The sequence below is a fragment of the Solenopsis invicta genome, chromosome 7, assembly GCF_016802725.1.
Source record: "Solenopsis invicta isolate M01_SB chromosome 7, UNIL_Sinv_3.0, whole genome shotgun sequence".
In the NCBI taxonomy this organism is placed as follows: domain Eukaryota; kingdom Metazoa; phylum Arthropoda; class Insecta; order Hymenoptera; family Formicidae; genus Solenopsis; species Solenopsis invicta.
In genome coordinates, this window is record NC_052670.1 from 206,918 (window position 1) to 231,542 (window position 24,625).

General features: G+C 39.7%; 1 protein-coding gene and 1 long non-coding RNA gene across 2 annotated transcripts in view; both read right to left on the reverse strand.

The window, feature by feature from the left end:
* The window catches only part of LOC105193588, a 35,805-nt gene extending 18,322 nt beyond the window's left edge, over positions 1–17,483 (reverse strand). The window contains exon 1 of the mRNA XM_039452053.1: positions 17,376–17,483. Coding sequence (XP_039307987.1) covers positions 17,376–17,454 — 79 coding nt within the window. The 5' untranslated portion in view covers positions 17,455–17,483. The remainder of the gene's footprint in view (positions 1–17,375) is intronic.
* Positions 17,484–20,048: 2,565 nt separating this feature from the next.
* The window catches only part of LOC120358298, a 68,037-nt gene continuing 63,460 nt past the window's right edge, over positions 20,049–24,625 (reverse strand). The window contains exon 2 of the long non-coding RNA XR_005575248.1: positions 20,049–21,032. This is a non-coding gene — a long non-coding RNA (uncharacterized LOC120358298). The remainder of the gene's footprint in view (positions 21,033–24,625) is intronic.

A 24,625-nucleotide genomic window follows, 5' to 3' on the forward strand; every position in this document is an offset into this window, starting at 1 on the left:
TGGAATAGCTCGTTTTGAAGAATGGAGCTAGTAAGGATTCAAAGGAGGCGAGAAATCCTTGGATCGAAGAATCCGGGAAAAACCTAGGTCTCTCTCGTTTGTCCAACGACACGTTAGATAGACTACAGATTAATATCTTGTCGCTTACCACTGTTACAAGTTCTTTTATTTTTAAATTATCATAATTGGATATTTGTCTATTTGATGACTTTTTTAAATATATAAACATAATTTTTTCTATTGTATTTTATGCATTTAAATATAAAATACGGAATCTGTAATAAAATTAAAGAAAAATAAAATAATACCTCGGTGCTAGAGAATTATTTCTCGCTTTTTGTGAAATCACGTTTGGAATTTGGATCAACATCTTTCCCAAAACTGATCTCGACATTGATAAGTTCGAGGCGATTGAAAACAACCGAAATCAAATCCATCATCCTCTATTTTCGGCCAAGTGTTAAACGGGTTCTTTGTCTCGCGTAGCAATAGCATAACTATGAACGTTTTATTCGATTCCATTGACTGGTGGCGCGTGTCATTGCATTTCTACGAACGCACGATAGTCATACAGTCGAATATCGGGGCCAGGCTATCTCGTCGCACAATCAGACCCATATCGATAGTCAGAGAGGAGGGCGGCGCGGCGCGGCGCGGCGCGGCGCGGAGGGCGGCGCGGCGCGGCACATGCTCCATTCGCGTATTATCCTTGTGTGCGTGCGCTTTTTCGTCTGCCCATCGGCATTCAAATCGATCGTACGGCAAATTACACGGGACTCGTATCTCTCCAGCTATTGTTGTCAGCATTGTCAGTGAATCTCGACAGATCTTCGAATTAATGATTGCCAATTATGGCATTTGCGGCCAATTACGTCGGTAATTGGCCGTAATGCTGATAACGCGTGTGCACAATTCTTTCACGCGTTTACGCTCGTAAGATAACCACCAGCGACGAGAGAAGAAAATCGGATAAACCGTATCTCGCTAATACACGTTGTATGTACGCTCGTAGTATATTAATCCCTTTCATGTTAAATAGATTGCCGTGCGATGCATGACATATTGCACATTATTGTTATCTACAATTATGTATAGTTTAACTTGATCGGAAATTATTATATACATTCCAAAATAATTTAATATTGTTATTGGAATTATTAAAGTTTTTATCGTTTTGTCGTATAAATGCTGAAAGGATTAAAGATCATCGAGGCCAAACGTGGATTAACGTTACGTGTGCGAATGCTGCGGAGAAAAAGTCTCTCACACGTAAACCCTTTTACACGATTCTATGTGTACGAATCCTTGGAATCCGTGTGGACTTTAAACGCGATATCGCGTGATTAAGCAAAGTTTGATAATACCGAAACACACAAATTAAGTCAAATCGATTCTATATATATATAAAATTAGACAACGGCAAAAGATATACGTATTTCCAAATACTGTAGTGTAAAATTATGTACTCACAACTCGCGCGATAAATATTGAAGTATCGCTAAAGACATTTGAATTCATGTTACAAGTTTCTTGAAACCACCACTTTTTTAATTGCAAAATATACAATTCCCAAGTGGAAAGATTGGAAATAATAATCAAGTGGTCATAAATCAAATATCATAATCATTGTAAACAATAATAAGATCAATTTTAAGCTTTATTTTAAAAGATTAAAGAATCTTTTAAAACTACAAGTTCGATCTATTAATTTTAACATTTGTACGTATATATACACAGCAAACTTGGTATAAATGTAGTAAGCCTGGCCCTAGATTTTTCTTAAGAGACGATTTTTCCACAGATCTTTTTTCCCAAATAATTTCAATATGCTATGTAATTTCAGTTGGTAATTTCTACTGCTTCCATTGAGTTACTCGCGAGACAAGTTGAAATTTTATGTAGGCAAGCTCTAAGTGGGATATAAACTCTTGGCCAGCTAGTATTTCGTTCAGGCTCGTGCTCAAACTCATTGCTTCGAACCCTCGTACCATATATTTTTAAAATTGCCGTTATATTATTATCGCATAAGTTTACTATTATTTATTAAATACTTAATTAAAAACCTTATTTTCATTATCGTCTCCACTGATACAAATTATAAAATAATCTATGAAAATGCTAGTGATTGTGAGTGATAAAAGTGTATTAGTATCTTTATTTGAAAATTTCTTAAAAAATTTCTATTATCTTTATCAAGATTGTGAAACATATCGTGACAAAAGCGTGAAGGTAGTTGGCGCGCGTTACGACTAATTAAATCATGCATTCATTAAATTATAGTCACACGCCAACGTGCGCGCGCGTGCGTCCTTCGTTGACCTCCTTTATGGCTTGGTAGTGCTTATAATTCAGCAAAATGATCCTATACTCTCACAATCATTTCTACAGGGAACAATATGATGTTATAGACGTATTTTTAACAAATGTCCAATTAATATCAATTATTAGTAACATTTATCTTTTGAGACGGAATCAAGAACCTTTTTGCCTTCAATCTCTAGTCAACTACAAACATAGATTGACAAAAAGTGATCAATCTTTAAAAATTAACTTAATTAATTTTGTTTAATTAATTTTGACTTAGCGCGCGCGCTAAGTCGGAGTTGTCATTTTTTTTCTCAATTTAATCAGCAATTTCATAAAAGGAAAATTCGATCGGTTTAAAGCGTGTCATAGTCATAAACGACATTGAGCGCATGTTGGGAAATCACGCCAATGTTGGGAAACCAAGAAACATGGACCAGGCGCCAGTGATGACGTTAACGAACAGCGAATTTCCGCGAAGATGCGTGCCATCGCGGAACGCGTGCGCAGCAAACGTTGACGTAATCATCGTATAAGGTGTTAATAATTATTCCGGAATGCTTAGGTATACCTACTCACGTCAATCTAGTCGCGTTTTTCGACTCTGATACGTACTCTGCAGCTCGTAAAACCGAATAGCGTACTTGGAATATACTTGGCGCTTCATGGGATTGCCTTTGGATTTGTGCCACGCAGCGTAAGAGTGCCTTTATGTTCGCTTGACTTGTCACGCGACTCGATGACGAGTGCCTCCAATTATTGTCTTTAAGCGTTTCATTTTTTAACAGCTCCTTTATATTCGCTTATATGCAATTTAATTTAAGAACCCGAAATTTTTTATCTGCAATATGATATTAAAAAAAAGAAAACAACGTCAACTCTATTACAATAATATCTTTTGCACCGATGTTATTTTTTCTGAGAAGAAAAAAATGGAGAGGTATTACGTACGTTTAACAAAAATCTATTTTTCTTATAAACAAATATGTTTAATGTTCAATATTTACATATATCAAATCAACAGCAATCAAATTCTCAAAAAATATAAGGATATCGCGTTTTCTCTAGTTACTTTTGAACAAATAAGATATTGAAAAGTTGTCTCGATAGGAGGCGAATGCTGTCGTCATCGTTATTTGTGACACTGACGATTCGAAAACGAAAAATACGCTACAAGTGAGTTGAAAGTGCACAAAGAACGCCATATTTATTTATACATCTCCTTCATATCGGATGCGATGCAAGAATGATGGTACGTCGCTGCTCGAGAAGAAAAGGAGAGGAGAGGTTAAGACGCGCTAATCTCTGATGTCGCGGCTAACGGGACATTGCTATAGACAGAGCGAGCGAGCCAACGTGCACGCCGCAGCTCTAGCGCAGACAGACAGGCAGGCAGGCAAACAGGCAAACAGGCAAGCAAACAGGTAAGCAGACAGGCAGGCAGGTAAGCGAGAATCGTCGTATCGTCGCGTGCCGCGCGCGGCTCTACTCGCGGAAGGTCAGTGACAGAAACGGGCGTCGCGTCGCGGGGTTCTCCCAAAACAAAGAGTCATCGGCCTTTATGCAGCATCTCTCCGCACCGCGCCCCGCGCCCCGCGCCTCCGCCCACGCGCGCGCCCGCGCCTCCGCCCACGGAATATTCGTACGGGTCGGCCTTCCGGCGCCGCGGGGTGGTTCGCCCCTTCCGACACAGTCGCGCATTCCAGGGGTAAATGCGCCGAGGCGCGTGCGCCTCGCGAGCGACGACGCGACGACGCGACGCTGCTGCGACGTGCGGCGGCCGACGCGGCCAGCGGCTGCTCCAAGTCCGCGGACGACGCGACGCATCGTAGTCGTGGCTGCTATTTTCGTCGACGGATTCACCCGCGGAATGAGATCAGTGCGCTAAATTTATGACGCGCGCGAGTGAGCGAGCGAATATCCTCCACTCTATGCAACATGTCCTAAAGCGCCGCTACGTTAGCTGCGTTAGCTGCGTTAGCTGCGTTAGCGCGCTCACTGCATGAGCCCGCCACAGCCCGCGCCGCGCTTTAGTACGTCGTTAAATAATTCCCCTGCGCGTTTGCTTCTGCCAAGTAGTGGCTCAGGACTGTGCTATTAATTGGCGTCTCCCCAGACCCTCCTCAGATTCGTCGAAAGATGATGTTCGCGATATTTTTCTAAGAATAGTATCTTTGACGGAAAGTAGATATACGCGTCTCTGTATAGGGCTGACGTGACACGGTCCCGCTTGGCGCGAAATTTTACGTTTCTACGAGGCTCTTACGTCTCTCTCGTTCTATTCAGGCAAGTTCGAGAAAAGACTCGATTCCGCCTATACGGAAACTCGACTTTGGGCTTTTTGAAAATTTCCATAATTTCAAGGTGATTACATGCAGCGCGCAATTCAAGTGCGCAAGCTTACTACCTCGTCGTCTTTCTTGACGAAATGTGCTTGATAATTTACGTCTCAATATATCAGCATGTTTTTCAAACACGCATCGCGCGATGCAAAGGCCGCGCGCGATAACTACGCGTCATTACTCGTTACGCACGAATATATGATGCTAGGCTCCAAGGTAGCACTCTGAAATAAACATACAAACGTAACAACGTACTTATTACTCGTTCTATGCCACTATTGTAATAGTTGCAATGCATCAGAATTTATTATTATTATAAACAAATTAATTATATTTATTATTTATATTATTCTAATTTTAAATTTACATACACCCACATATTCTAGAAATATCAATAAAATACATTTTTCCATTTACTCTAGTAATTACTCGATATCTACATCTTGATTCGCGAATTTAAGTGTGCGTTGAAAAGAATAGATATTTATCTAAAGACTCTCGATTACGATAACTGCCATTGAAGAAATAATTGAAAATGTGCAAACGCGCATCAAATCTCTCTCTCTCTCTCTCTCTCCCCCTCCCCATGCACCGCCAAGGGCAAGCAGGTTTGAAAAAAGGCGACAGGTATCGCGGCGCTTTAAATAAGTATGCGCACGTGCGCGCGCTATAACGAGTTGTAAGATGTGTGGCCGGGTATGTATGGGCGTGTGCGTAAACCGTGAATGTCGTGCGCGCCCATCCTACCACCCTCGCAGTTAAGATTAGTGCTAAGCGAACTTCCCCCCTCCCCCCCCGACTCGCGACTCTCGGTTCAATATGAAGATGTCTTTCCTGCGGTTAAATGCTGAGACTAGAATACGCCATTTTATGCTTCTGCGAATGCGTATAAGTAGTCAACGGAACACAGCTGCACGTCATTGTAAAAATATGAAGAAATTAAGTTGCGTATATTAACACAAAATTATTCGAGTCTTGTAAACGTGTGCGTGTGTTACGTTAATTTTATAAAAGGCTACTATAAAAAATTCGCCAAGATTCAAGAATCGATTTGTTAGTTGAGATAATATTGTCAATATTGTCAATATTGCCAATATTGCCAATAGTTTAAGATTGAAAAAAGGCATCCTCGTATTTTTAAAGCAATTTTTTACAAATCGAGTTATCGCTTTAAAAGGTTCATAGTCAAGAGCGTCATTATCGTAATCTTATCAGCAAAACAGCATTCGCGCCACCGTGCAGTGCATATTCCTCGGTCGTGCGTCCGAGATATCGTATACGTCGTATACGTCATACGCAAGCACGAATCCTTCGTACGTGCAGTAGTCGTTCGCGTCACGCGACTGGCGCGACTGACGCACCAAGAGCCTATGTATTCGCGAGATAAAGGCCACGGTTTTGCATAAAGACACAAACACCCGGTATATAGTACAAGACGCCGTACACATGGATCTGATGATGATGATGATGATGATGATGATGATGATGATGATGATGATGATGATGATGATTGGGAATAGTTGAGATAACAATTAGAAATGATCGACAGACGAAAGATATCCATCCAAGAATAAATTACGTTTAACAGTCAATGTTTGCGTTCGCAATAACACGCGCGAGATTTCACTTTCACAGAGATGATACACCTCTGGATATAAAGCTCTATGTTGCAGAATGTTTCTCAGCATTTTCAACGTAACGTCGTTCTCAACTCTCTACTTACTCGGTCTTGGTCTTAGCTTACTAGAGAAATGGAGCACCACTGGCTTACATCGACTCTGTGTTGGAGAGTGTGTCGGAACAAGTCACGTCTGTGTCAGTAAATTCGCACTGCTCGGCAAATATTGTTACACGAGCCCCACTTGTTATAATATCCGCTACGTGTGCGAGTCGAAACCTTCGGCGCTATCGTATTTCGCTCAAACTTATAAACGATCGAAATAAAGATTTAAAGAAAAAGAAAATTAGTTGGGCTTTAGTAATTTTGTCAATTGAAATTTTTCTTCTCTGCATCTCGCTCAATTCGATTTTACTTTGTGAGTTACGGTATGAAAAAATGCCTTTCTCAGAAGGCACATTTGTGCGAAGGCAATAAATAACGGGAGTTACGGAAATACTCTCTACGATAAAACAAATTACGGAACACCCTTTTATCGATCGCGATGGAGTCTCCTCTCTCTCTGGGCATGGGCATGGGCATGGGCACTCTCTCGTCTCTCGTCTCTCGTCTCTCGTCTCTCGCCTCTCGCCAAGCTATACCGATCAGCTCTACCGCGCGAGACACCACTGATCTTCCTTCTTCTCGCGCGCCTATTGTCTCGTTCGTTAGCACTTTATGCACTTGTCTCAATGGACGAATGTGCTTTTTAATCAGTCGCTACGCAACTCCGATGCCAGCCCGCATGTAACTTTGTGAAAGCGCCTAACTTTGTAGCTGCACTTCTCTCTTCTTCCGCTGCACTGTGCAACTTCTCTCGTAGGGTGATAATTTAAAAAGTAATTTAAAAAGTTACGCGAAATACAAAAGCTCATAAGCGCGCTTGCGAAACCAAGTTTTATGAAATTGAACTAGTGGTCGCGAAAAACCAAAAACGTTTCGCGTTCAAATCATTTTCACATCACCGTGCTGCTTTCTACTATATCGTCGACATGATGAATAAAATATTGTCCTTATATATTTCAATGAGCAATCATTTACTAACAACATATATACCTCGATAGGTTTCAGTAAATAACCAAGGATTACAACGTATATACAATTGTTAAATAAAAATCTTTTTTCGATTCTCGAATATTCTTAAGCAGTGCTACATGCATATATTTAATGAAAAACGATTACTCGAAGATTACTCGAACTAATCATTGAAGCGTGACGAAATTTTGACTTTAATACTACTGATGACGTACACGATATGCAAAAGATGTTGAAGGAAAATGAGAAAACAGCTTCTTCAAGTTAGTATCAATAAGCGAACGTGATGATGTCATCGTAAAAACGATCACTGTTATTAATATCTTGCACATAGTTTTATCGTATGCACTTGTAAAATCGTTCAACAAAACAAATAATTTGTACTTTTTCCAATTTTAATACAATGAGAGGCTGAAGATTGGTAAGTCAAGCCGAAGTTGTTCGATGGATTCTTGCCAGATAATCCAATCCTGACGATAGTAGCTTGAGTGAGTGGACGAGGGAGGAGAGAGAAAGTGTGTGTGTGTGTGTGTGTGTGTGTGTGTGTGTGTGTGTGTGTGTGTGTATCCAAACAATGACTGCCAAATATTTTATGATCGTGTTACGTGATCATCGGTAAAAGTAATGTTTTCGTCGCTTATGTCGTTGAAATACCGTACCGACATAAATATCGCTCTAGTTTTGATCTACATTGTCAAGATAAAGCAACGATTATCAATTAATAAAATTAATTAATATTCGTTTTTACAGTAAATACATGAGATGATATAGTTGTATCTATAAGAAAGGAATGCGCGCGCACGAGAGAGAGAGAGAGAGAGAGAGAGAGAGAGAGAAAGAGAGAGGCTAGATTATTTGCTCTGTCCGTTGTTCGTTCATTAAAATGCACTATCCGCGATCGAGTGTACGTATATCGATCACACAAGTCAACGGGGCTCATAAAAATTCATTCGATTCCAGAATAAAAATGCGTCTCGCGAGTTTCGCTAAAGTTTAAATGGGGCGCGCTTCTCTCCATTTCGATGCCTAGGGTACAAACTATTAAGCTGCGAATTTATTATTTCACACTTGACGATACAAAATACAAAAGTCTTTACACGACACACGTAATATTTATAATAAAATGAAAACGTTGATACGTTTACTTGGATTAGTGTTGAAGAAAGAAAATATGCAAATGTAAATTGCGATCGTGATTAATCAGTAGATTACCGCGAGATAATTGATTTGTGAAAAAAGTTTTAATTCTAATTTTTATAAGGCGTTATAAGTTTTTGGAAAGAATTCGTTTATCAACGTGTAATCGAATTGTGCGTGATTGTCGACTTGGACTAGTTTAGTGGGCGCACGCAACATTGATATTGGCCGTGTTCCAAACTTGGTAAGAATCGCCTTGACGACAAGACTTTCTAGAACTTGCGATGGCCGACGATTAATTTGCATTCGGGCATTACGCGAATATCGGTATGCTGCCGGTTGCTCCAGGCAAAAGTGACACTTGCGCGATCAGCGGAGAAGCGAGCGAGCGATGCGAAATTCCGTCGCATCGCGGCATCGCGGCATCGCGGCATCGGCGCGCCGCGCGCCGCGCGCCAGCCTATAAATAATTCCTAATCCAGTGATCGATCGTCTTTTCCTCTCGCGTAGCCCCCTTCGCAGTTCGCTTTTATCGTACCAACGGAATCGGAGGATTAAGCCGCCGTATGCGTGTCTTTTACGCTTTTTCACCCTTCGATGCGTAATGCGCCGCGCGTCCCGCATGAGGGCACGATTTAAACGCTTTTAATTACACGCAAACGCTTTGCCAGCCCTTCGGCTTCGAGAAACCGCCTTTGTTAAACTACAACATCGATTTAATTACAAACGTAGTACAAATGACAAATTTACAAATAAAGAAAATTACAAACATACGGATAAAGCATCTACTACGTATCGTTAGTTTTTTTTCCTCCCCCCCCCCCGCCTCTCAGAACTGCCTGTCAATAGACTCTTGTGTGTAAATAGATATAGATGGAATAAAATTGCAATTGAGTCCTATACACTTAAACTTGATGATGATGTAAGAGAAAAATGCAACGAGATTAGAAAATGACGTTACGCGATAAATTTTGTTACGTTGCGAGATGAAGGCAATCGAGGCATTATCTGATTATAATCTGGTCTAGTAGAAACGTAAAATCGTCGTCGTGTCGCGTAGATTTACGAATTATTTCGACGAGCGACATTGAGCGGAAAGAGCAGAACCGCGACGCTTCTAGGTTGAAGACTACTTCGAGCGGCCCACTTTCTTTACTTTCACGCTGCCGTCTCGTTCTTCTTTCATAGCGTTTGCCGGCCGGAGGCTTCGGATAACTCGACGACACGAAAACTGTGAGAGGCTGCTGCTTTACGTCGCTTTACGCGCTCGCGCATATACGGACTGTTAATAACGTATTTGCCAACTAATTCAGAATTCATGTATCCTTTGATGAAAAATGTCCAAGTGAGACAATTATTCGATGTAAGAAGGCTAAAGTTGCATCGAGTCAATCGTTTTTCGTAAATTTACGAAAAAACTCTCTTGTTTCATGGGTGCAGTAAATAAATAAATGGAAAATCTATATTATGTCTATCTATATTATCTAATTGATTTTACGTATCTTTTTTTTACAATTTAAGAGAGAAGACGAAAGAGCTTAGAATACGAATATACGAAAGATGCGTAAATGACGAATAGTCTTATCGAAACTTTTATCAAGGTAATATCGATCGAAGAATATATTTGGAAAGAAACGCTGGTAAAAAGAGGAACGGAATACAGTTGGTGATACACTGGCGGTCGTTCTTTGACATGCAAGCGCGGCGAACAATTTCTAACGGGTCTTGATTTCCACGGCCGCGTCGAAGAAGAAGAAGAAGAAGAAGAGAATACAGCCTGAAGGTTAACGAAGCCACGTCGTTGGCGAAGCAACGCGCGCGCGGCGCGAGCAGTGCCCTTCGACGACGCGCGACGCCGAGGATCGTCGTGTCCGGTACTCCACAAATGAGAACGGATGCATATGTTTCGCATTAATCAGGGAACACGCATACGTTCTTTTAACGTGAACGCATGACGTTCCTCCTCTTTTCTCGTTTTTTCGCCATTTTTCCATTCACGAAAAAATACAATATTAGTATCTATTAAATATTGAGTCACGCAAGCGGCCGTTTATCGTAAAGTTTATCGATTTTTAAATTGTACATATTATTTACATATCACATAATGATTAGATAATAACTGAAAAGACAATCGTCACTTACGAAGCAATAATATTATACATACGTATTTTTCAGTTAAATTGATGAATTATTCATGACATTTAGATATCGAAAGCACTATAGTCGCGATTGTATACAGATATATAGGACTGTTTAAAAAGTAGATAAAAAAAAAATGATGCTTATTAGGGCGTTTCATCAACGTTTCTCTATATTGCGAAAAGTTGAAATGTGTCCGCAAAGAGCAGTACTTGGCATAATCTCGCTTCAAGATGGCTACGCCCGCGTCCTGACCAAGTTGCCTCAACTTTCGGGCGATAGTGTACATCGGCCGCCGCGCGCGGCGGCGGCGGCGGCGGCGGCGGCGGCGGCGGCGGCGGCGGCGGCGGCGATCGATGCCGGATGCCATTTTCGAATTCGAATTCCGGCCGCGGACGAATATCGGAGAAATACGCTCGAACCTCGAATTATCCCAAGTTGACGTTGCTGGTCGACGTTGTTGGACGACGCGATGCGACGCAACGCGGCGACGCGCGACGTTCCAGTTCCGCAAGTTATATTATGCGCGCGAGTACGCAAATAACTGTGCGAGGTGGGATTTTAAAAGGGAGGCCAACGTGCGTTCGCCGATGCGTATAAAGCCGATATCTCACGCGCGCCGCGCGCCGCGCGCCGCCCGCGATCACCGGAAGTGTCTTTACACGCGGCTGTTCGTTCCATCGTAATACGCGTGCAGCGAAATAGGCTATAATGGAACAAAGTCATGCGATTTTGCTTGAAAAAAATTTATTCGATCATTTAACGTCGAAAGAGAGTAATCGAGCAATCACGTGTGCATTGTAACGTAAAGTTTGATTACGGAAAGTTGTATTACTTTGTAAATTAAACGATCCTAAAAAAGTTTCTTTAATGTAGCGCGCATAGTTACTCCCTTCCCCTCTCGGCGCAATCTGACCCCGTTTTACGATATCGAAAAAAAGTTTTTCATCTAGGGGATTCCTGCATTATTCGCGCGCGCGAAAGAGAGACAGAGAGAGATTAGCAACCCTCTCATCGAACCATGTAATTAACATACAACTGTACATAAGCGTACAAGTAAAAAACATTGGAATACAAAACGTGTGATGTGTGTTATTTTTGACGGCGTTTACCATCGACCGTTTTATTGGACCAAGTAATGAATTTCCATCGGAAAAAATATCGGAAGTGACTATATGCATCGCGTCGTGAAACGTTAACATTGTTGTTTTATATCTCGAGATAAATTTTCTGAAATGTAATGGAAATTCACCATCAAGATATAACAACCGCCGACAGAAAAGTTTGGAAATCAATGATTGATATGTAGCACGACTTTTATCTGTGACAATTTCTTGCTTATATATCGATAACAGGAAACGTTATATCGCATTCGCATCGAACAAAGGGTTGCTGCATAAAAAGCTTATCGTATGATATATTCTCACTCTCACTGATATTTCTCCCTTTTCCCCCCTCTTTTTCTTTTTCTCGTAAAATTGTCTTTGTTTACATTTACAATAATTAAAAATTAATATATTTATATTATCCAAAGTAAGATATCTAAATAAGGGACTTCTTTGGGGGAAAAAAAACCCATTTCCAAGTTTCAATAAAAAATTCGACATTTCCGACATTCGTGCACAAAGCATCTCTCGCGCATTCCAAGAATTAATATTACGAGTATCGGGAATTGATAACGAAATGTGATGTCTTCTCTCTCGACATCGATCGCAATACAACCTGTAATAGTGATACAAGTTCTTAATATGATGTCAAAATTAAAATATACACGTTTCGCTGCATATTGGATATAACAAGACAAGTTAAAGAAAATATTCGTATAACGCTAGTTTCCAATAATAGAAACAAAATATATTTCGCAATACACAAAAAAATACCTTAAACTGTTGTTCTCATAAACTATTTTTTAATTTCCATCCAGGAATTTTTTTGTTCACTGGCTGAATCCTTTTCATATATATTTTTTTTCTCATGATTATAAAATGTCTTAACAAATAAAAATATTAATGTAAAAAACTTATAAATTTAGTAAAGGTAATTCTATCGATAATAATTTCTATAACTTTCCAAAGAAGGAATTAGTCAATATCGAGCTATTAGTTGCGAACGAAAGATATCGAGACGCAATTACGTTCACATTGTCCTTGGATGTAAGCGGACATACACCACGTAGCACCGAGAAGAATGCGGTACTCTCCAACGACCCATTTTCTATGAAGGTAAAAAATATCCGTAACCGCCTTTGGCTAAAATTCAAAGCAACACCCTAAAGGTAGTAATTTCTTAAAAAAATTCTGCTTTTTTACATTGTTATATAAATAATGGAAAGTTTTGAGCATTTTAATTCATAAATATTTTCTTACTATATTTTATATAAAAAGTTTGTACAATATATCAACTATTTGGCATTCTCTCTATATATCTTGATTCAATGAATGTATTTTATATGCATAAAATTTCACGAGAAGAATGATTTTGAAAGTAAAGCATTTTTGGGCCTTCCAATACTCACACTAGGGAAAGAAACAAAAAACAATAAATATTGTATTAATTTCCAATATTAAATCAAGTCTGGAACCGAAAAGTCAAATTTTTCTCATGAAGATAAATTACCCGATTGTATAGAACCTGTCTACATTGTCCGACACTGAAAATGTGACTTGGCCATAGAGGAATATGGCCATAAATTATCGTCATTGTTCTTGTACCAAGGTAACGACTATTCGTGTAATCAATACCTAGGCGATATCCCACACACATTTGAAAAAAATCTCTTTCCAAAAGATTTACAAATTCAAATATCTGTGAAAATATCTGACGCGCTGAAGAAAAAGTGTCCTGCGCAGTGTATTCGCGCGTTTCGCATCCCGATCGACCTTATTATGCTGGCTAGTTGGCTCATCGGCGTCGAGAGTAAGAGAAGAAGAAGAAGAAGAAGAAGAAGAAGAAGAAGAAGAAGAAGAAGAAGAAGAAGAGGAACGTATGGATTAACGAAAGATGGTGTGGTTCGCGGGGTACGGGCATAACGGGCGATATAAGCTCGGAAATCGATACCGGGCTGTGCAATTCACTTAATGGCATCCCTTAAGCAGCAGACCCACTGGACGCGTGATAAATCGCGAAGGTTGTGCCAGACTATTTAGATACGCCGAGCCGAGCCGAACCGAGCCGCGCCGCGCTGTGTTACGTGCGTGTAGAGATGGGGTGCGGACCGTGCGGGAAATACCATTTCAACTGACGATATCCGATGCCGAACAAACAGATACAGATGTAATAAACTTCGCGGCTATATGTTAATAAATTCGCGCGAGTGGAAAAAAAACGTAAAATTTTTCACGCGAAATATTTGTCTAAGCTGTCGCTTCTTTTACTTTTTTTTCTCTAGCTGATTTGATAATTCGTATTCTTTAACTTTGTCTGATTTCTCTGCTACTCGAGGTGTCTGTGCTCGAGTTTCCTTAAACAAAGAAACAGTCATGCAGTAATATATTTTGAAAATTAGTTAAAATAAAATTGATGTTGGTAAAAACTCATCTCTAAATTTCGCATATTTAAATAAACTTGAATTAGTAGCGACGCTTAAAATCTTTTTCAACGAGACTCGTATTATATATTTTTAAGTCATTTAAATGATCTCGACATGTAATATGTAAATCAATAGAGAGAAAGACATTTCGTACGTCAAACACGCGAGTAATCAACCCGTATTCGTGCACGTCAAATATTGGTTAAATTTACCAAAAGAACGAACGTTGCGTTGAGTCCGCGGGGAGCGTTTTCGGATTTATATCGTACAGTCCATCGAGACAGAGACAGACAGACAGAGAGAGAGAGAAAGGGAGCGAGTTTCCTGCGAATGCAGGAACGCTATGCGACAAAATAAATAGCTGCGCGGATCGAGGTTTCTCGAGCGACTGTCAAAGAACCTGACCAGCCGCGCCCTTATTCGAGTTACGCTCGTTGCCACGCAAAAACCGCGCGTTTCGCTGCTGCGCCACGCCGCAGCGTTTAAATATCGAGAGAGACGATATCTTGTCTAGCGTTTCGCGCTCGGCGGGTCAAAGGCGACGCGCGCAAAAGTGAAGCTGATATTCTCTTTCTCTCTCTCTCCCCCCGAATTAAATTCCACCAAATCACTCGTCGTCGTGAAGCTTAACTTGGCCTTTCTCTGTATCCTAAAATTAAAGCAAGTTAGTTCGTTGAATCGATTTCTTTTCATCGGCAAGACGAAGAGTGAATATTGGGCACAAGTAACATTTCACAAAACACACACACACACACACACTCTCTCTCTCCCTGTCAACATCCTTGATAGAATGTAGATCGTTTCTAACGATCGTTGTTCAACCTTGCAAGATTATCTTGAAAAATGGTAAGATTATTAGCAACTATCTATCGCATCTTCTTCAAAGCCTCCTTTCCATCTGGTTGAAGATACGTTATTAGATTTCCTTGACACGCGTCATCATCGACGTTTATAGCGATATTTGTGTAATTGTCGCATTGACATGCGAAATTGATGTGCGAAAGCGTCGGCTATCCTTTTCTCGTTGATACGAAAACTCGGGCAGACATTATTTCCGGGATTACGTTGTTGATTGGCGAATCGCGCAATCGATCTCGTCAGATTGCGGATCGCGACACAAAGCTGTCATCGAGAGAGAGAGAGAGCACGCGATACGTATCGACCGACGTACACGTTTGACGTACACGTTTAGCATTGATTCGCATCGGTAATTCCCAACATTATTTTATGTTGATGAATATTAATCTTCCGTCTGTAATTTGGAAGCTTTTTTGTTTTATTATTGCCTAAGTTTTCTACCATTCTAGATTTTCAAAAAATATTCTGAAAAGTTTAAGGTTACTTTTCAACATTTCTATTTAACATTACTAAATAGTTTTTTTTCCAACTGAAATGTTAAATCGGAATCGGACTTGGCCTTTTTCCTTCCTTTATTTTGAAGAAATTTGAGAGCAAAATTTCGCTTATGCTAAAAAAGAGTCTAGATGGCGGACGAAAAATTAATAGACAATTCGAGACAAGTGTAACTTTTATGCATTTTTACTTTGTTCGTCGATAATTCGTCAAAACTGTTTTTTTATCACGATTGAAGATTGAAAAAAAGTGAGAGACCGCTCACAATGCTGCATTCTCTCAACGCTATATGCTTACAGAAGAATGGGCCTTGCGCCAATCGTCAGAGAACTAAATACGTCCATCGCAGTATCGGAATTTGGATTTCTATCCGATGCAAGTTTTTTGATATCTATCCCCGCGAGAAAATTGCAAGGAAAAGAGAGTCTCGTGCGAAGGAATCTCCGTCGCGATAAAAAAAAAACTGCGGGTGCTGGTGTTCGAAGAAGATCGACGGACGGAATTCCCCGATCGCGTCGTCGCGGTGATGTCATCACGAGCGATCAGATGGCAGCTTGGCAGCTCGTGGATGATTCGTCAACGATTCGTCGAATACGCGCGTCGAAAGTTAGACAATTGCTTCTCGCACCGCGATACCCACTACGATTATATGACGTTGATATGATAAATAAGAAAACTTGAAAATGATCCCTCTATTTTGTTGGCGGCGAAACAGCCATTTATAATGCGATAAACCCGTAATATCTCGCGGTTGATCGTTAGCGAGGATGTCCCCCCTGGCGCGCGCGAGCAAACGGGAGTAACGGAGAGCAAGAGCAGCCCCCTTTTCCCCCGCCACCCCTCCACCCCCGGGCAATGCTCGTTGGTGGACGTGCGGCGGACGGAGGTTGCTCAACTTGACATCGCTTGTCGTCGTCATGTCGTGTGACGTCATTGAAAATCACTTTACCTTAAGCACCGAAACGAGTCGCTCCTCCGTTGTTGCCGTTGTCGTCGTTCGCACGTAAGTCGCAGTGCGCGGTGAGAGCGAGCGCGTCAGCGAGAGAGATTAAGTTATCGGGGGGGGGAGGGGGGGAGGGGAGAGCGAGAGCCCCCCGCGCGCGCTGCTACCAGTGGCACGTTGTCGTTCTTTGTTCTTCCTTCCTGCTCGCGCGCGACTTTGCTCTCGCGCTTCTCTCCTTTTGCTCCTTCTCGCTGCCCCCCTTAACCCCACGCGCACGTTACAACTAACGGAATTAATTCGGAGCACCCTGTTTTACACTATTTGCTACACACACACCACATACACACATATATACGTATTATCTTTGTTATGTGTCACTAGGTATATTATACGATATACCCTCTATATCGGCAGGACGACGCGACGTGTAAGATCAGCGCGCGTTAACCGTTAACTAGTAGCGTTACCGCTACACGTGAACCACGCGGGCACACGTACACACCCCCGCGCGCGCGCGCACGCACACTCGCGATTACGAACGTTTATATACATTTACTTGCACTCACATACATATGTACGTGTTGATGAAAAATCTCTCTCGATGTACTCTCGTACGAGAGAGTGAGAGACCGTCCGATCTATCTCCGTTATAGGTACGCACACGTATACCAAACGTGATTTTGCTCAGCTCGATTGACGAAACATCCGTACGCAAACGAGACCCGAGCACGACTAACAAGCGGAGCGAGCGTATGCGAGCCGACACCGGCCGAGCGTGTGGCCCACGACGCGCGGAGATACCCGACCGAGCGTCGTACCGCTACGACACGAGTTCCGAGTTCCGAGTCGTTTTCCCCTCCGTTCTGATCCCTCCTCCTCCTCCTCCCCCTCCTCCTCCTCCTCCTTCTCTACTACTCTCCTTCCTCTCGTACTCACTCGTACTCGTACTCGCGCGTACGGAGCCGTCTGTCTGTACGCTTCGGCTTCGGTCTCCTCTGCTGCTACCTCGCTGCATACGTATATACCAACACACGTCTCTCCCTCTCCTCCTCCTCCTCCTCCTCCTCCTCCTCCTCCTTCTCCTTCTCCTTCTCTCATCCTCATCCTCTTTCTCCTCTTCCTCCCATCGGCTTTTAAAGCCGTACGCGTCCTTCGGTACGCGAGAGATATAACGCGATTTTTCCTCGAAGCACATTGCGACAAGTGAACGATTTCAAGGAAAATAACTCTTATTTCGTTAAATTAGTTTTTGTATTAAAACTTTTACGTTAATATGATTGTTGCAAGGTATGTTGTTGAATCGTCTCGCGCGCGGGCTGATTCGATTCTTTTCGACATCGTGCGACAAATGTACAATACTGCACGATGGTCAACTAAAGGAGGTCTATTTTAGAATGAAATAAGATGTCACGGCCTTATTACGACCTTATTGCTAGCCAGATCCACCTTCGAATGCAACAGCTCGATAAATCGCACGATAAAAATTTTTTCGTGATAACGTTTGTGTTGCAGGACCAACTGACTCGCCTGAAGATTATTGATATTCTTATTCTCATTTTTCAGGAAATGCAAAAATATTCGATACGAAAATATATTTTATTATATTTTATTATGTCAAACAAATGTCAAAGTGAAAATAAATTTATGAAAATAAATTATTGATATTTTCGAAATCAATTTGTCTTTAAATTGATTCTAAACTTAACTATTCAAATTATTTTGATAAATAAAATTTTATTATTGAAATTAAATTTGAAAGCTTTGCTTTCTCAAATTTAGATTAGTTGTGAATCACAACTAATAATTTGGATATCGCCATGATAAAGACAATGCATAAAATTGGAAGCACAGTCCAAGACTTTTATTTCAAAGAGAATTCTGGAAATTAGGAGAGAGAGTGGGAGAAGGGAAGAGAAAGAGGGGAAAGCGTATCTAGTGCGCTTTCGGCCACCACGCGGTCGACGCTCTAGCTGTTCGGAGTTTCAGTATCCGATTGTTGCTTCAGAGTGGCGAGCATTCAAAATGTATTCCACATGTTTTGGAAGCTCAAAGAGGTTCCTGCAAATTTTCATGAAAATTACTTGTCGATACCCCTCTCCATAGCTACTTTACATTGTACGAATTATCTTTAATATATTTACGAGTATCATGTTTGCTAGCTGACACGAAATTATTTATTGTTAAGTGACAACAGCATTAAATACTTTAACTCAATAGCTTATTTATTTACAAGACGTTAAACATGTTAAATTTTAACTTGAAAAAATTTAGAAAATATATCTTTGTTATTGGCAAATAAAAAAGTTAATAATGAGTAAATATAATATTTGCCCTACGTGTCATAAAAAATAAATAATGGTATTAATAAGTTCATTAAATAGTCAGAGTAAAATAGTATTATATTTTTTATGTACAAAACAGATATTTAATTTTTCAACAAAATTGCATCATACAGTATAATAAGCTATTCGCATCATTAATGCAAGTTACGAATTTTCCTTTATTTAATTCCGAGCGAAATTTATTCTTTTAAATTTATTTTCAGATAAATTCAATTCTATCATATTATAAGAATACAAATATTATAGAAATACATCTTAATAATGACCAGTATTAGTAAAATCAAAATATATATTTATCACATAATTAGATATCATATTTAAGAAATATACACACACACACACACACACACACACACACATATATATATATATATATATATATATATATAAAATAAGTAATATTTTTAATGTGAAATTGTGATAAAATTAAAATGATCTGGAAGTGACATTCGCTTATCGCTATTCGTTATAAAAAAAAAGAGTTTCGAGCGACGATGTGTGGGTGGATAGGCCAGAGGTGTATTTCACGCCCAAGGGTGAGTGAGAAGGGTCGGGTTAAAATGAAGCGTCAAGGAGCGTGGGGGTGGTTTGGCGTTTCGCTTAATGGGCAAGACGGCGAACTATGTTACGCGATACGTATTGCGTTTGCGTAAAGGTTACATCCACGGATCGACGAAGACACCCACGTGACGCAACACGCTTACATACGTGGGCGTAAAAAATCGCGAGGGTGTACTTTGTTAACCAACACCTGTGCCTCCTACTGTTGAACTTTTTGGTGCGCAGGAAATGTCGTCGTTGTCGCGTTATCGCTACGTACGCTGCTCTTTTGATTAAAACTAAAAATTCACTCGCAACGGGATACGCTGTAAATTACATGTCGACATCATCGCATACGTGTTTAGGAGTGTGCTTAATATCGCCATCATCATGGAACATTAGATAGAAAAGCTGGCTTACACTCTTAAAGTTTTGAAATAAATAGAGAGAGAGAGAGAGAGAGAGAGAGAGAGAGAGATGCTATTTTCAAATTTAAAAGTCTTCTCGTGAGGTATATTTTTCTGAATATGATTATTCGTAATAACAAATCACATTTATATGACCTATTTATAATAATCATTGCAACAATTACTAATACGTGAAAAAGTACAAGAGATATTTTTTCTATATATTATACATGTTTTATTTTTATAAATTTTTATAGATAGTCATTCTTAACAGACGCAATAAATACTCGTTAACTTTTTACTGGTCTTGCTTCGTTATCACGATTTGCATCCTCGTTAGTATATTCGTATTCGCATCTTGAACGAAATATTCTGCTTGATAGATGATTTGTCATGTAGATATATCATTTCTCGTAATTATCCGATTCTTCGAATCGTTAATGCACGAGGTATCTACCGATCATTACGTGGATTACTACCAATGTCCCGAATTAATTTCGGTACGCTTATTATTAAATTGCTATCCACGGCACAATTTATTTGAAACTCGTTCGTGCTGTATAACATTAAGCGATTCACATTTCATATTGGATTATTTATTTCAGAGTTTCTAGAACCGTTACTTTTCAATTAAAGAGATTGATTCCTGAAATCAATATATAGTAAAATCAATTTGAAATTCTTCGATTTCAAGGAAATTTAAAAAGTCATTCCTTTAATATTTATTAGTGTTCAATATTAAATATTGTTATTCATGAAATTAAAATTCTCAATTCAAAATTTGCATAAAATCAAATAAAGTATGTTATTTATTATATATACTAATATTGTGATGATTCTTGAAAATGTGCTTAAATTTCCGTGAAATCGCTCATTACTTAAAATTTAAAATAAATGCTTTCTTAGATTTCCAATATATGATTTTTAATACTAGGTTCAGAATTCTGTATAATGTATAATAGAAAGATTACATAATAGATTTTTTAAATACTCAGGATTAACGATAGAGGGAGAGGAAGAAGGGAAGGATCCTCAGAGAGAAATTTCATCGTTACACATATTAATAGATATTTAGTTTGCGTTTCGATATTTTGCACAATTGTACGTCAAATGGATATCATATAATCAATCCTATGGGCGCGAATACCACCATGCAACGGAGTTAATTTTTATTTTACACGCTTGCAAAGCGCATTATTTTCTTTCTTCTATACCCTCCATCTCTCGCTAAGGGGAGAATTTGTCCCACCTTTCAGCCTCCGTTAGTAGTCTCGTGCACGTTTGGTGCTTCCTTGCTTGTCCTTCTGAAATATACGCTTTCTCTAATAGCTTGTCTCCCTTAAACATTTCTAAAATGCTTAACTCTATAGCAGAACAAAAACAAAAATGACACGAAACTTATTTCTAGCTTCTAGGTAACAAACCCACATAGTTTTAATCCCACATAGTTTCTTTTCAAAACAATTATTTTAGGATTTGGAAATGTTTGAATGTTCCATTGTTCTTTACCTCGAGATGCGAGAAGAAAAAATTCGAAAGAAAGAACTCTATTATAAACTCAAATGAATTATACTGAAATAATAAACTTCATAGAAAGTTATAGTTCTCAATAATCTTTCAATTTTCTGTTGAATATTTGGAAAAGACATAACTCTAAAAAAATACATGTATATGTGTGTGTGTGTGTGTGTGTGTATGTGTGTTTTCAAATGTTCAATAAAAAATTTCAAGTATTATGAACCGTAACTTTCTACAAGATTTGTTATTTCAGTAGGATTTATGCGAGTTTATATATAAATATATAAAACTTTTATATAGTTTAATCAGTTATATATGTAGATATTACAGTAATTGTGTTTACTTTGGCATTTATATTCAATAATGTCTACTTTTAGAATTTTGTTCTGATACGATCTAAAATAGCTTCTAGGTAAACGCGTTTGTAAATTGCTGCGCAAACTGCTGTTAGAAACTCGTGTATCGAATTATGCAGACACGTTTTGTCTCTACAAATGAAACATTTCCATGAAACGGAATCTTGCACAATTCGGAGTAAGATTTCCTAGGACGGGATTAAACAAGATCCATCCGAGACAACGAGACTCACACACGCACACGATATATATTGAATCTTTATGTGCTATTCATCGTAAATTCAACATTAAATTTGATATTTCTGTATCAATTATAGAAACGAGATTTATATAAAGCAGCGAGAGTCGATGTGCGGAAAAAAAAGAACTGACTCGAGGTAGGAAAGTTGAAGAAAAGAGAGCGAAACGTAGTTGAGGATTTCTCACAGCGTGATTCGGATGTCGGCCTCGGAGCTACGCGAGTTAGCCACCTCCTGTTAACCGAGAAAAATTGCAATGTACTCACGAAGGATGGTCGAGGAAGTGGAAGCTATAGCTGTGGCAGGAGAAGCGGTGCGCGGTGCGCGGTGCCGCGATGGCACAAACGGCAGTCGCCGCCGCCACTGTGGGGATAGGGCCTCCAACCTCCAACAACGCGGGACGAAAAGAGTGAAGGGGAAAACGACTCGGAACTCTCGTGTCGTAGCGGTACTCGTTTTCTTCTCGGCCGCGTTCGCGTATCTTGCCGCGGAATTGAATAACCGCGATATCGTCTCGCGGGCGCGCGCGCGACAGCAGCAAAAAAAAGAGAGTTTAGTAAACGCAAAATCGAGCTTCGAATTTCGCGATTGCAAAGGTACCATCCGTTAACACGAGTCATCGGCCCTAGCCTCGAAAAGGCATAATTGATGCTTCTGATAGCGCGCGAGATCACTATATTCGAGAATTGTCGTTCCAGAAAACCAACCGCAGATTGATAGAACGTTGACTTTTTTTCGCAAACAAAAATGTTTTCAACAAGTATTACGGCGGTATTTGAATAAAGCATTGCTTTTTTTTATTAGAATGTTATTAAAATTTAATAGAACTCATTTTACATGGAATAAACTTTTTTCTAAAATTGTTGAAAATTTATTTTATGTAAAATTAGTTCTATTTAATTATATTTTAATAAAAAAAGTTATGTATAAATATAGATGTATATAAATTACTTCAACTATTTACAATATATATAGCAGTATATAAATACATAATAATAAGCTTTAAATTAAGCTTGTTTTTAATTAAAAAATCTGTTAGAAAGGGGGGGGGGGAAGAAATTTGATAAAATAAATATATTACAGTTATAGAGACGTTTGATAACAATCGATTCGACTTTGATGAAACGCATAGTCTTTCCATTTTAGTCGATCTTTGGTTGGTAGCAATTGGTCAATCGTAAAAATAGAAAGTGAAAAAAATGCATGTTACGCAAATGTTAAATGCGTTATTGTATATTATATTGTATATAAAAGTATTTTTTTCCATTCAAATGCTTAATAAAACCGAAGTCTTGTCTCCATTTACATATTCCACCTGCCACGAGGGTTATAGACTTTTACCCTACTTTCTCCTAATCGTATCAATTATTACAAACTCTCAGCTCTCGCGTATGAAATCATCCGTAATATTTAATTGACGAGATATTATTCCATGTTTCCCTGAGGAAAGAGAAGACTCATAAATCTGGATTTACGAAAATCGACGACGAGGAGGTATCGAAACTTTACCTCTAGTCCTCGGCTCGCCTGTGTTTGTAACATAGAGTCACGCGAGTTATTGACCCAAAGCGAGATGTTCCTGTCTCTGCACCGGGCGGCAGAGAGAGAGAGAGAGAGAGAGAGAGGGGGGGGGGGGGAGCGAGCGATCCGCTTGAAAAGCAACAAGCCTATATATCGTATACTCTCTCAGTGGCATCACGGTACTCGCAAAGATCGAACCCATCTTGGCTTTTGAAAAGGATCTCGCCGGACCTCTTCGGTAACGTGAGATAGGTATACTTGGTTATGAAGTGAAGGTTGCGCCGCGGCCGCAACTTTCGAGCTGTTTTCTACGGTAAACTTCCTTTCTCCTGTACCGCGTGCAATAGCCACGGTGTATGCGTCGCCGCGCCGCGGCCGTCCTTCGTGAGATGTTACATCTTGATGTTTTCAGCAAAATATATTAAGTATCGCGCGTCACAAGTAATTTGATTCATGTTCCAATTTTATTCTATCAATTTATAATTTCGCATTTACAAATACAGCACAAGTTTAGATTGTTTATAGTTTTGAGGAAAAGTTGAAACATGCAACCGAATAAAGATTCAGAGCACTGTGAATAACAATTATTATCATTATTACATCATTTATTTTTATGTAATTTTAATGAAAATATAGTATCGTTTTCTTTTTTATAAAATTCCAACAACGTATATATCTATTAAGAGTTGTAAACTCTTACTCGAAATAATTTCCGAAATGTAGAATCTGTTCTACAGTAGCGCTATGTACGATGATTCACGCGTAATATAGTCAGGGCGTTATAAGGGGGTATAGGAATGCATAAATTATTTACACCAATCACATATTTGGACATCGACATCGAGTAAGTGGAAGTTGGGCGAACTTGGTCGTCCCGCTCTGCGAATTTGCCCCGAACAAGGCCGACCGCGTTCGACCCTCCCTAACTCGCACAGTCTCGACTGCTTAACCCTTTTAACCCTTCGGCAATCCCACCGGATCCCACGGAGATGTAGTCAAAGCATGGACTTTAGAGCCGCGCGCGCCATTTATTCTTAGAAAATCGTAGTTGCCGCGATTATTAAATATAACTTTACCTTCACGAGAGGCTTTTTCAGGAGGATTTCTTATCAAATTAGAGTATGCGTACTGTGAGATCGAGAACCGCTCGAGGCTGATGCCTTATTTCCGAGCTTCTATTATCTCAACCAAGGAAGAGCTATTAAAAGTTTCTCGAATCAAGTTGCACGCTTCACGCGAGAAAATAATCATTATAAGCAAATA